We start from the raw sequence: 14856 nt of genomic DNA on the forward strand, positions 1-14856 counted from the left end.
GAAATTTTTTGCCAGTTGAAGGAAAAATGGTATCTCATTTTAGTCTTCATTTTCCTGAACATATTTGCCTATATTCATTGGCCATTTGTAAGTGTTCCTCCATAAAATATCCATTTTATTACAGCATTGCTTTCTTTTTCTTAACAGTTTCAAGATGTTCTAGTATACTAGAGAAATGAATCTTTATCTGGTAAATCATAGCAATTATTTTTCCCAGTCTATGACTTATCTTTTGACTTTGTTTATGAATACCTTGTAGAAAAAAAAAAAGCTGAGAGGCTGAGATGGTACTGTGACTAGACCTTGTGGGGAAGTTCTTAGACACGCTCAAATTCTGACATAAATCAAACTCCTTTTGAAAGTCTGTGAGTCCACTGCAAATATTTTCATATCAATAGCTGACAGAGTAACAAGAGAAAAATATCACAGTAGAGAAAATGAAACTTTCAATATAACAGGCCAATTCTGGCATAAAAAAAAACAGCCTAGTGGTGGACCTAACCCTTGTTGGTAAAGCACTTGGGGAATAAATGCATGCTTTAAATGGGACCCAGCAAATCTTACAACCACGTCGGCAGGCTGCTTAGGGAACTGGCAAAAAGACGAAATCTCTGCCCCTTGCAAAATTCCACTCCACCTACCCACCACTGCCTGGTACACAAACTCATGCCCACATGCTCTGCAACAGGTCTCCTGCCATGAGAAGGTATTTGTATCAATCATATTATCAAATGGATATTTATCCTCACCTGGAAATTTACTTATTGCTGGGGAAAGGTGGTAGTAAGGGATGGCAGGTATCATAAAGGGTGTACTTTAGAGTCTGCTTTGTTTCATTATTTTAACTAGTTTGACAGTTAAGTGGAGTGGAGAACCACTAATAAGTTAATGCCTGATTCATGGGTAAAACTGATGATAAAGTTTACTGAACTGAAGTTGTTGAACCCTACTATAGCATCCTTTGGAGAAGTTTTACTGGTTTGTGATACAAAATCCACTTAGTTCTATGAAGCCTCATAAATAGAAATCTTTATAGTTCACTCTTTTATCCACTATCCTTAAAATTCAGTATCTTAAAATGTTGTGTTTGCTTTAAACACAGATCACTCTGGCATTTGTTGACCTAACCCCAACATCCACGAACCCGTAGAGAAGATGGCAAAGTAACAAAAAAGCTGAACCTAAGGGACATTTTATTCATTTAACATACTTCCTATGCTAAGTGCCTACCACATTGTGCTTAGCACTAAGATGCAAAGAAACTAACTCTTAAAAAATACATAATCCCACATATTATATAATAAACACTGTAAAGTTGTTACCCATAACAGCCATTAGTTTCATTCTAAAAGCAGATGTGAAGGTGTTGAATTCATACATGGGACTACAGATCACAATATGGAGCAAAAATAAGACTCCATATTCCACTTTAAGGTGTCAAAGATCCAGGTGTGCACACAATATGAAATCGGCCTTGTGGAAGACATTATGTGCTCCTTACCCATCATGCATGGCCCACTTCCTTCTTTGCACCCAAACCGTAAGGGCTGCTGGGCCTCTCCTCAGGCCTAGGAGATGAGCCACGACTGTACCAATCAGGTGACACTTCTTTCACTTAGGCAGGCACGCCAGTGACTCATCACGTAACTGTAACCCAGGCCTGGCCAATGAGACATAAAATGATGTACAGTGGGGTTTCCTTGGAAAGATGTTGCACAGTTTGAAAGGTGACACAAGAGAACAAACTTCCCCCCTGTCTGCATTTGGATACAGCTGTGTGAGGGTGTGATGCTTGGAACTGTGGCAGTCACCTGGTGACTAGGAGGGGACAAGCCCAAGGAAGAAAATCAACAAATGAAGATGGCAGAACATGAACATGGGAATCACCTGGGTGCTTGATGGTGGCATTGTGCTCAATTTAAGCAACCCTAGAAATATCTGTCTACAGACTGCCATTGTGAGATCATGAGTTTTACTCACTGTTCATGCCACATTCAGCTTAGCTGAAAACATCCTGACTGATACAGTCCCCTAAAAAGCAGGGATCAGATAAGTTCAGGCTGCAGAGCAATCTCTTCTTAGGCAACTGTAGAAAACAGAAAGGAAAAGCACTTACATTCCATCAGGTCCTTTATATTCGAGTCCAGAGATTCACCGCCATCAAAGCTAACTGGAAACCTAAAGTAATTGCCCACAGAATTCAGCTGGGCTCAGCATCAGTGGATGGCACTGTACTTTCTGAAGCTGTGACAAGATCAAATCACCTGGCTAAGTATTGCCAAACCAAGTCCTCCAGGAGCATCACAAAGCAGCCTTTGATACACCATAATGTCCACAATGGCCAAATTTGCTTCACCTATTGTTGCAATTTTGGAGTAGAATGCTGGAGGCAATGTTAATCATGCATAATCATCTGTATGCATGTCCTTATGTGAATACCAGTTTTTACAGAGTGCCCAATATATCCAAGGGACTTTTCTTGGGACCAATAAGATAAAGGACCCAAAAAAACTGAAGTAAACAGACTGTCCTTTAAAACTCAAAATAAACAAATGAGCATGATGTACGAAGTCTTTTTTAATGACCCTAGTTTATCTCATCTCCCTGTCCTGAATGTATAATGCATGAACTCCTTAGCATTAAGGGAATAAAAATGACCAACACAATTACCTATATACCTATTTACATAAATATATGTATTTTTGTAATGAATTTATTAATATGCTGGAATAGTAGAATCAAAAAAATCATAATGGAAGGTATTAATATAAATTACTACTACTACTTGCTAGCACTAATTGAGGACTTATTTTGGGCCAGGAACTATGCCAGACAACTGACACACAACTTATTAAATCCTCACAACAACCCTAATAGGCAGATGGTATTATTACCCACATTTTACAGCTACAAAAACTGAGACATACAGAGGTTAAGCAACTTTCCCAGAGTCACACACCCAATGAGTGGCAGAGCCAAGATTCATGCTCTTTCTTATTCATTTTACTGCCTCTGTTAGGTAGAAAGATAAGCATGAGCAGCCAGGGAAGGGAAAGATACGGTTCAAGGAGAAAAAAAAACCTGCCCAAACTCTGCTCAGGTAGGGGGTCCCACATGAAGACAACAAAGGCTTTCTAGGGAGATTACTTCCTTGCCTATGGAACCAGGCAAAACCGGTCGCAACCAGATCCCAAAGTGGGCACAATCAAACAAAACTAAGAACCACTCAAACCACACCTCCTCATAATCTCATTAAAATAAAATTGCAGTTTCCCTCCCCTGCCCGCCATGGACTTTTTTCTGCATGTGTTCTGGAAAGAGACATGGGCACCAAGAGCAATGGGTATATAACTAAAACTGTCAATCAAAGGACCTCACCCTGTCAATCAAAGAAGTGCCTCCTTGATAGGTTGTGATAAACAGACCCTCCTCTAATGGCTTGGGGCCTTTGTCTACCTTGACTCTGGCCCAGGAGCGTATTCCAATAAAACTTCTCTGCTTTGCTATTGTGTGTCTGGCTTCTTCAATTCTTTGTTGTGGTGGGGACAAGGATGGAGAAGACCAAACTCAACCTGTAACATCTCCATAATTACCTAACTCTAAGATAATTCATAATAACAATTTCAACTGCTATGATTCATTTAATAATTATAAACTGCAATACATGTCTTAATGAGTAAAAACATGATTCAAAGTCTGCAAGGATATGAGACACCATATCTCAAGATCACGGAGCACCAAGCTAGACAAGTGATCATCAAAGTCACCAATGAAATCATTATTACAACACAAAAATTCAGAATTAAAGGGTGGACTTACTCACTAAAATCATGAAATAGCCCTGGAGCACTGACACCATCACCAAATTGGCCCCTTCTCTGAGTTGCTAGAGCTCTCTCCTCCCAGGCACTCACAAACTGAGATGAGCTTTGTGCATGTGGGTGGGTGTAAAAGACAGCTTTTGTTAGAAATCAGAATTCAGCACTGTAGGTGACCTGGCTTAGACCTAACTCTTCACTACAACTCTTACTTTCACACAGAGGATCTTTATCACTTGCTCTGTACATGGTGGACTGCATTACATAACCTGTACAGAAATACACCTTATATTCCCATGAAGCCCATAAACTCCCAAGGGTAGGCTCTGCACTAACTGTATTCTGTTCTGAGAGTATCAAGAACAAATGAGGAACCTAGCAGTCTAGTCACTCTGCAAGTATCTGCTGAATCACTGATTCAATGACAAGAAGTAAATTAGTCAAGGAAATAAAGGAACACAGAACAAGAGGGCAAATTGTAAGGCAAAATACATGAGCTTGAGAAATGAACTGTCACGTGCACTTTTTCTCCAGATTACCTGGCTCTTGAAAGAGCATAAAAGGGCAGACAGTCATCTGGTTAATCATATTTGGTATTTAACCAGTAAATTAAAGAGTACAAGCTTCCTGATGGCCAAGTTTATATCCCTTTTGTTTCCTTTATAAGGACTGAGTACAAATTAAATGGAAGAGAAACAGTTTGAGAGTAAAATTCTACTGGGCCTTCCCAATCATCCTGAGGTTAAAAAGATATCCACGTACAAAATTCAAGGATTATTAACACCAAACTGTCAGTATCCAAGCAAGACTTAACTCCCTTCCTGTTCTCCTTTACATATACATAGGATAATACTGACCTAATTTACAGGACTATCATAAGCATTAATCAGCTTAAAAATGTTAAGGACATCAAGATGAAGGGAGCTTATAATATATATAGTTCACAACTAAATGAACTGAGTCTCTTGTACCATGACACAAACCACTGTTAATTACTTATTAACACTGCAAATTTTTAAGTCACAAATTAACACTTCACATTAAAGAATATACTCATTAATAAGTACATATTTTCTAAAACATTCAAATATCTTTAAGGAAAGTAGGCTGAATGCCACAGACAGAAAAAATGTACCATAGACAGAAAAAGTAATTTTTGATTAACCACACCAGAAAACAAAATTGTTAAATGATATTTGCTCTGGATCTGTAGGCCTCTGGACCAGAAAACTGTCCACTCAGCTATCAAAGAGGTCAACACATCCCACTGGGTTTGATTACCACTGTTATCAACATCAGAAAGGGTTGTGCAGCCTCCCAGACCACCTGCCATTCCTAAAGAGGAAAGCACAGGGCCCCAAACAAGTGCAATGTTGAGATCTGAACATTTCCTATGGCACCTTCTGGCTTTTATATCAGAGTTATGCCCTTGGAAGCATGTACCTCAATAACAGGAAGTCATTATAGGACTTCCTCTATTTCCGTTCAGCTCAGCTAGTTTGCTTTTGTGGCAAAAGCTAATTAACACGGCAGTAACTGCATCCTTCAGATGCCCAAAGCAACCTGATAAGCTAGTTCCATGTATTACTTCTACCAGGGTTAGCAGCAACCACAGCTCTGGGAATTAACGCTTTTGAGATGCTCTGCTTTATAAACCTCATTTACCAAACAGCAGGGGATCCATTACATATGGTGAAGGACATTATGGAAATGCTTAGATTGAATACAAAATATGAATGTGAATTGGATTAAATTACCTGCAAGAAAAAGAGTAACTCAGGAGGGAAGTAAAAGGAACCAATCACAGATACAAATCCAACAGGCTTGAATAGAATGTTAGAGTCTGCTTAAAAATTGTTACACTGGGGGGTTGCTATTAAAAAGTTTCCTTGGATGACTACGTATAATTTTAAAAATTTAACAAAGTTAAATTCAACTGAATAATTGCACCTACCACAGCACCACAGCTCTTGCCTACTCAAGATAAGAAAAACTAGAGGAGGTTTACATTAATTCAGACATTCCTAATAACTAATACAACCATTAGCTTATGCTAAAAGTCCCAATATGGAAAATCAAAGTATGTATACGGAAGGGAAACCTGTCAGTTTAGCTGAAGAGCACTGTTGACAATATAGCTGGGTGGCAATAAGGGAGGCATGGTAAACTGAGCTAAATTTTTTGAATTTCTTTCCATAGGCAACCAGTTTCTATTTTAGCTTAATAAAATATTTCAAGATTTGCTTTATGCTCAGTTATAGATTACTCACTGTACTTACTTTTTTAAAAATCATAATTTAGAAAAATTCATGCTTTGTTTGCTTGCTCTATGTAAAAAAGGGGACAAGGCATACAAGTGTTCCTATAATACAGCTGTGTAACATGTCTTAGGAAATTATGAGATGAATTCATGGGTAGAAACATGAGGAAATTGGTCAGTAATGATCCTACAATGCCAGAATCGCCAAAACTCTCTCTGAGAATGTGTGGGGAAGATAAGGTTGGAATCACAGGGAGAAAGTGAAGGACAGAACGCATACAGTCAAGGAATATGCAAAAACAGTTATAATCCAATGCTCACTTCAAAAAGCTAGACATTGAGTTTAGATGGGACTTTAATATTCTGCCCATGAAAAATGTTTCTGGGAATCACAAGCCTCTTGTTCTTGGCCAAAAGCACAAATGAATGAATCATGGACAAACCTAAATGAGAATCCTAGACTACCTGACACACTGGGAAAATACCTGGGCCTTCATAACCAGGAGTTTCAGTATTTGGTGAGTCCTTGAAACACCTCCCCACCATACAGAGAGACATACACCAAGTTAGTCACATAAGGGCAGTACTAAGCAGAGAAGAGTACATGGAGAGCACAGTAGCCTGGGGAGCAGCAAAAGCAATAGAAAACTTAAATGTTCTCAAGGAGGAAAAAAAGAAGAAACCATTTAAAATCATGTGGAGTGCTTTAAAACAGTGCTCTGTCCCAGTACAGGATTTCTGCCAAAAATAAAAGATTCCTGTACCTTGCAACTGCATAGTTAGACACAAAGTATATAAAGTCATATTCAATGATTGGCAGGGCAGCTCAGGGCAAATGTTCAAATAGAAGAGTTTCATCCTGTACACCTCCTACACTACCGCCTTCTTCCACCTTTCCTTCCCCTTAGTCTTTTAATCCTTCACACTGCAAAGTCATTCAGTCTGGGCAATGATGCCAACTTAAAATCACAGACTTGTCCTCTGCCCCGACAAACATCCTCTCTGGCAAAATGGCCTTCTATCAAGCTCCCAACCCACCCACTCTCCGCCCCCGCCAAACACCACAGGGGTTATGTGGGGGTAGCCTTCCTGTGGGCAGGGCCAGCAGAGCTATTGAAACAGGGTCTGTCACTGACTTCCCCTCCATGCCTAGTAGCTCTCCAGGTCACAGTTCTCAATGAGCACATACAGAAAGCAAGCTCATTCTCCATTTCCTGCTCATTAAAAATAAACCCATGGTACCCAATTTAGAAAACACCTACTAATGAAAAAGTTGGAAAAGAGAGAGGCACCTACCCATGTATATAATCTTCCCATTCAAAGAGGCACTATTCCACAGCTGCTATGGAGTTTATAATTAACAGACAAGCTTAACCAACAACAGAAATTTCTGGAACCTACTATAAATTACACTAGAGGCTTGCTTATTCCAAATTTAGGTTACAAGCATGAGCTAGATTCAGTGGTTGAATATCAAAGCCTTCTTGACACACTTCTAGCTCAAGTCTCTTGCAATCACTCCGCATTGCCTATGGGGGAGTGGGCTGCAGGCTGCGTAAGGTGCTGACCTGACCCCCACACAGGCAGAAGCAGAGGGACTGCTCCAACACTTCCACTCACTCCCAGGGGCCCAGCAACCACCCACTGCTAGCTCCATGTTGCTGTCAGGAGGCTCCACCAGAAGCCTGTGAGATTGCACTCAGATGCGTTCACCATGGTGCCTGCCACAGATCTTTGCTGCTGCTGGAGTGCAAGCAAGGTTTTCATTTCCTTTCTCACCTGCCACCTCAGGCTGAACCCTCCCAGCCAGGTCCTAAGATAAAGGTGTACAGTGAGGCAAGCCTGAGCGACAGGCCCTGCTGGGGGACTACCTGCCAGAAGGCAGAGTCACAAAGGAGACAGAGGGGAAGGGTGTGGAGAGGGTGGCCTTCACAGGTCACAGGTAGCTTGGCAGAGTCTCCTTCCACATTTGAATCCACTTCATCATGAGCTGCACTACCACAGGAAGTCTCCTTTGACAGGAGAGGGCACTGCGGCAAAGAAATACCCATCAGAGAAACGATGCCTCCACAAGGCTTGTCTTGCTCCAGAGTTCTCCCTCACGCTAACTCTGGAGGATACAGGAAAGATCTCCTGGCTCCTAAAATACACCCTTCAAGGGCAGGCCAGGGTGACTACAATCTTCAGGGATCACTGATGGGAAGTGGGCATTAAGTGTCTTTAAGGCCTGGCCAAATGCAGACATTCTCACAGGAAGGACCCTCTGCTGGGCTGTTACTTGCATTAATCCCTCTGTAGGCATGAATTGCTAGATTCTGGCTCTCACCTGGACAAACAGCAAGAATCAGAACTCCACAGAAGACACAAGTGAGTTTTAACAGGAAGAGGGGAAAGAAAACCGTGGTTCTTAATCTTTACAATATGAAAAACATTTTTAAAAGGCAAAAGCTATCCTCCCACCTCTGTAACAGTTGCTTCTTATACTTTTGCATTATATTAATTGGTAAAACACACAATGAGTAGAATTTGCTAACTTAGTGTTTGAGGTGGGTGCATACTGTTAACTGAATTTTTATCTTAATGAACAGATCTACATTTGAAAACCTATGGTATCAAGTACATCGTACATATAAAGGTGTACATACATAGGAACTACACTACAAATCCTCTTTTTGAAATCTCAAGAGTCCAGGGTCCACAGGTGAGGAACCCGTGGCTAGAACACTGGGTATGGCTCCAGGTGAGCAGGCTTGGTGGTATGGGGTCTGAGAGGATGCCAGGGAGAGAACCTGGAGGCAAAGAATGGGCAAGGAGCCCACAAACCATCCTTCACATACTTACATAATTCTGCTTAAGATCAGCCTGCAGCCCTTTATCATGAAAGTTAACAATTATAAATTAATACTGACATTTGGGCTGGGAACTATGGAACACAGCCACAAGCCATCAGAGGAAATAAATATGAGAAAAGTGGGAGATAGTGTCATGGAAAAAAGTTAGCTCATCCTGATGACAAACTGACTTTTCTAAATGAACACAAAAGAGTAAACTCATCTGGGAAAAAACAGCAAGACTGTTCTTTAATGAAGCTTCAGTAACTCAATTTGATTTGGACTGAATAAAAATGATACAAAGAAAATGGCATACGCCCATGTTAGTATGACAAACACAACATGTTAAATTTTAAGACCCTATACCTTATCACTTCTCACCAAAAGGAGACTCATTTAAGCATCAGCACAACTATTCCAAATGCAGCTGAAATCTGAGACTGGGGAAGTACCTCACAGAGCCACACTACATATATACTCAAGGTCAAACTCAGAAAAAGTGCAAAGAAAATGAAATTCAAACCAATGGACTTTGAATATGCCCGGCAACTTTTCTAAATAAAGGAGAGACACCAAAACCTAAGCGATCTCATTAGCCACCTACTTTTCCAGCTTATCCTCTCATTGCCCTCCATCAACTGTCTTGCACACAACTTAACATTTCCTGAATGACTGCACCGTGATACCCAGGCCTTTTTTAATCACTAGGTACTCACATATGTGCAAGAAGCTTGGTGTTCCTGCCACATTCTCACTCCCTCTCTCACTCACACACACACACACACACTCAAGTCCTACCCATGCTTCCTACTCAATCCCCAAAGGGAGAAAGAACTCCTCCTTCCCCATTCCCCCAGCATATTCTTCAACTTACCCCGCACACCCTTCCACAAGCGGCTCCAAGAGCCATACCACCACAATCTCTCTCATCTTTTTACTCACAACACCAAGCTCAGGGCTCAGCCCACAACACTTAACAAAAGCGTGTTACAGAAATAAATGAACAAACAGGTAATTAGAAGGAAAACAAGGGGGAAATGCTTCTGACAGTGACTGGACAAGAATTACAAAACGATCATCATGTCTTAGCATTCAGTTACCAGGGAAAATCTAGTTCTCTAACTCTGAGCTAACTTGTCAACCTCCCTCCCCAGGAACTGATATTACATATGTTATCTAACAAGACAGAAAAGGAAAAGTCTGTTTTTCCATCAAAAGGCGTGAATTAGACTTCAAAGTTCCAAACCGTCCAGGAAACCTGCACAGTTCAGAGATTCCGGGAAAGATAAACACCTCGTGAGGCGATCCTGGACCAGCAATGCCCGTTCCTCAGCCTTCCCAACGGCCATGAAGGCAGAGGCATTGCACTCACCTGGCCTGTTTCCTTCCCTTTCGTGGCCCAGCTGCCCCTTGGTGTTCAGCCCGCAAGTGTAAACTTCCCCATCCTCCAGCAGGAACATGGAGTGGTTTCCCCCACAGGCCACTTCCTTGACGCTGCTATCCGATACGAATCCACACACCTGTGGCTCGGCCACAATCCCTTGCAGGTTGGTGCTGATCCCAGGCTGGCCCAGAGACCAAGATCCCCAACATAACATTGTTCTTATCCTTCAGGAAGTCACGTAGTCTAGGAGAGAGTTTTGTTAAATAAGTTACAAACAAAAAAATAGGTAAAAGAAAATCACTTTAATAAATGTAATCAGTTTAAAAAATACCCCCCCTCTTAACATTCTTCAGCTACCTTGCATCACAAAGTAGCACATAATACTCTCGTTGAAAATAGTCATGATATGACACTACCATCATGCTGTATGAGTTTAAAATAACATTTCTAAACAAATTTTGTGTAAATTAATAGTGAACACAGTCAGGGTGTGATTTTCAGCACACTGAAGAGGAACTCTGCGTACAGGAGACTTGCTGAACCAATCTTTCCAAACCATTGTGGCAATAACAGTTTTCGAATTACCCTCATGATTTCACCTTGTTCTTTCTCACAACACCTTTCCTTTTTCTGCTCATTTAATTTTTTAAAATTTCTTAAACTAATTAACTATTTTAGGTAGCCTACTATTATCTGGGGTAGTAGTAGTAATTCACCACTTGAAACAGAATGAGAAATGGAAAAAAAAATACAATTTTCTCTGCCATTCCCTCTTACCCATCCTTCTGTGTCTGAGTCAAGCTTCATGTCCTACCTGAAAGCTTCTGAGACCAGTCCAGCCACAGCCTGCATCCTTCTGACACATCTAATATACTGCCTTGATTGGTGACTTTCTTGATGTAACTTAACTCCTCAGCCAGATTTTAATTGCCTTAAACAGAGACCACAGTGTAACACATACCTCTTCAATTTATCAGGTAAGCAAATTTTGGCTGATTGATTACTGCTGACCTAGCCCAAAGTTTCACTACCTTTTAAAAATTCATGCTTCCGTTTCTTATGAATGAAAACAAAAAGCTCAACTCTCTCCACCAATTCACACTATGATGGCTATAACCAAACAGGACAAATAATAACAAGTGTTGGTAAGGATGTGGAGAAACTGGAGCCCTCCTAAATTCCTGGTAGGAATGTAAAATGACACTGGTGCTTTGGGAAACAGTTTATCAAAAGGCTAAACACAGAGTTAGCATATGATCCAGCAATTCCACTCCTAGATATATACACAAGAGAACTGCAAACATACAACCACACAAAAACTTGTACACATTCACAGCAGCACCATTCATAATACCAAAAGATGAAAGTAAACTCAAATATCCATCAGTTGATGAACAGATAAATAAAAGATGGTATTTCTACACACTGGTCTATTATCTGGCTATCTACAGTAATGCTACCTAACTTACTCTTGACCTTTTGAGGTTTTCAGGACAGGCATGATAAAGCCCAAAATGCTATATAAAACTGAATCTCAATTTACTGTCTTAACCAGAAAGTTTTGCTTCTTCCCAAGATCTTTATTTCTTGTCTAGACTTGTCTAGAATTAACACAATATTAAGCTTAAATGTTATTCTTTGAGTTAACTGCAAAAAGGGAGGAGAAATAAAATGCAAAGTGAGGGTAGGGTGGGGAGGTGAGAGTAGGAATGTATACATTTTAAGAGATCATTAAGATCATCTGTGGATAAAGTGAAGGTTCCTATGGCCAGGATTCTCACGTGGCCCTGGTTGGCTAGCTCACTACATACGTGTGGGCAATACATTGCTATTGACTCTATATAAAGAGTTTCGCCCAGTGCTCTGCATGATATAGTGGTATGGCAGCAATGCTGCAGGGCAGCAGAGATGAGACTGGAGTGGTGGCAGCATGGGCAGAGAGGCCCAGAGGCAAAGACCAGCTTGCTGCATGCAGACTCGCTCTGAGTGGACAGGATTCTAGTGATTGACCTGCTGCTGTAGAAATAAAGTTGGGTATAACCCTTTCACCCCAAGAACGTTTACTGGCATTTCTTTGGTCACACTGAATCCATAGTGAACTTTTCCAGGCTGAAACCTATTGGCAAGGCATCATCATAATCTTTTTATGATTTCATTTTCCAAATGTGCTAAATTGCTGTATCCACACTTCTTCATTTTTAATGTTTCACATTGTTCTTATCTCAGCTACCAATAACTATATAAGCAACATCATGCTTATCAGACATCAGTCTATGCCAATAAGCATTTTTCATCACAACAACCCTGTGCCATAGGACTATTTTCAGTCTTATTTTCAAATAAAGCAAGGCTCAGAGAGATTAAGAAGCATGTCCAAGGTCACTCAGCCAGAAAAAGCCAGAACCAAACTATGCCTAAGTCTGATGCCAATGTTCACACTCTTATCCACTGGACTACCATGCCACCCAGTAGATTAATATGTCACCTACAAGAGCAAGAACACAAAACATCACAGAATGACTCAACTGTAGTCAGTACACAATACAGGATGTAAACTTGTAAATAAATTTCCCCTCTGAGAGTGAAATAGTCAGAATTAAGAGCTAATGGATAAGATTAGGCAGCTGTAGCATTAAGCCATCCCCTTAACCCGCCAAGTACTATGTGTCTAAAAATATGGTATCAAGAAACAGGACTGTATGTCTACATGAAGAATGAACAATGCTCATGGCAGCTTTATTCGTACTAAACAAAAATGACACAACCTAAAAGCCCATTGACAAAAGCTGGATAAACAGATTCAGTATATTCACACAATGGAACACTTCTCATCCATAACAAGGGTGTGCAGGTGAAACTGGCCATGACTGAAATGCACTCACTGTGAAAGAAAGCTGCGACTCGGTGTGGTGCAAGCTTTCTATGAATGAAGATTAGTTTACAAAAAAATTCCTCAAGGGAATTATCGACTGCTTTTTTGTCTAACATCTCAAGTCCCCTTTATCTGGTAACAAGCTACCTGCTGTGCAGAAGGACGGGCATGACCCAGGACAAGCCACCCGAGGCCACCCCCGAATAGGCTCGTGCTCCCAACCGGTCAGAGTCCTTCCCCCCTGAGTTCCACGGAGCTCAAGGGAAGGCTGCCTTTTGCCCCTGAAGGATAACTGAGGCGGCTGGAAGCTACCCTCCCTGCCAGACGGAGGACACCTAGAAAACTTTACAAACCTCCAGTCGCAGACGTGCTAAGACAAGAGACAGAGTCCCAGCGATGCTGAGTGAGCCTCGGATCCCCCTCTTGTCTGGTGCCAGCACCCCCACCTTTACTCTTCCTAAGTAAAGCTGTTCTTCACTGTGGATTCCAGATTTGTGAACTTTCCTATCCTCTAAAATTAATTTGTAACCCCAAAATCAATACTTGGAACATTTCTGTAGCCAATCCTAGACATGTGCAGAGGTGAAACATCTAAGTCATCCTATACACACACTTCCAGCTGAAGCTGAACAAGATGATGGTCTGCTTTCTTGTTCCAGCTTTCAGACTATAAATGAGTGGCCTTTTGGCAGTCTATTAAGTGTCATGTTTTTCACCTTTTTGTATTTTTTTGGTGGTGATGTTGCTGTTTAAAATGGCGCCCAAGTGTGGAGATAAAGTACTACCGTCTAGGGTTCCTAAGTGTTCCACAGCAAGAAGGCTGTAATGTGCCTCACAGAGAAAATACATGTGTTAGATGAGCCTCATTCATATATGAGTTATAGTTCTGTTGGCTCTGAGTTCAATGTTAATTCAACAATAGGGTATATCTTTTAAAAAAGGCAGAAGAAATTCACCAATATATCTGTACATGTAGCTGCTATGGGAAGTCCTAAACTAGCATCCATAGTGCATAAGGAAGCTACAGAAAAGATGGAAAACAGCTGACTCTGTGGATTCATGAGATGATGACTGATGACAGCATGTAGTGGGCAGCCCTGCGGTGAGGCTGAAAGTCAAAGAAATTTCCTGTCACATTACTCAGGTTCAGGAAAATGTTAAAAATCTTTCTTGACTAGTGTTTTATTAGAAAGAAATATTGAGTACAATTAACCATTTGTAAGAAATACATATTAAATAAGGTGTCTAAACAAAACCACACATGAACACACACAAAACAAGGTTATGTGTTGATCAGCTTGACCAGAGGCTCCCCACAGGAACCTGACTGACCCTCTTTTACCCCACAAGCAATGGCTAGGATTCACTAATTCTGTGTTTGCAGCAACTTTATGAAACATAACTACCATAAACAATGAAAATCAACTATACATAGTCTAAGTGTCTTTTTTGTTTACTTAAGATTATTTGAATTGGATTTCTGGCACTTAAAGAAAAAAGAAAAACTCCTGACTGATGATATTAATAATGACTTTAATAACAACAGCAGGCAAGACATTAATTTGAGCTTACTCTGAGTCTGGTTCTTTTCTGTGTTTCACAGATATAAACTCATTTAATCTTCTATGAGGTAGGTATACTATTACCATCTGTAATTTATAGATGAAGAAAGTGAAACCAAAAAATAAAAA

General features: G+C 40.7%; 1 protein-coding gene across 20 annotated transcripts in view; it reads right to left on the reverse strand.

Annotated features, from left to right (window-relative positions):
- HERC3 (HECT and RLD domain containing E3 ubiquitin protein ligase 3) overlaps positions 1-14856 on the reverse strand; it is a 119730-nt gene that overhangs the window by 97627 nt on the left and 7247 nt on the right. For 8 of the 20 annotated variants that reach the window (XM_037020101.2, XM_017673865.3, XM_037020104.2 and 5 more), the window contains one exon: positions 10282-10536. The exons of 3 other annotated variants lie outside the window; for them this stretch is intronic. In XM_037020101.2, coding sequence (XP_036875996.2) covers positions 10282-10507 — 226 coding nt within the window. In that variant the 5' untranslated portion in view covers positions 10508-10536. Of the gene's footprint in view, positions 1-1501; positions 1951-1980; positions 2087-10281; positions 10537-11107; positions 11225-14856 lie in introns of those variants that run through there. 9 more of the 20 variants (XM_037020106.2, XM_037020107.2, XM_037020110.2 and 6 more) reach the window with 7 other exon arrangements.

This window comes from Manis javanica, chromosome 5 (genome assembly GCF_040802235.1).
Source record: "Manis javanica isolate MJ-LG chromosome 5, MJ_LKY, whole genome shotgun sequence".
Taxonomy (NCBI): domain Eukaryota; kingdom Metazoa; phylum Chordata; class Mammalia; order Pholidota; family Manidae; genus Manis; species Manis javanica.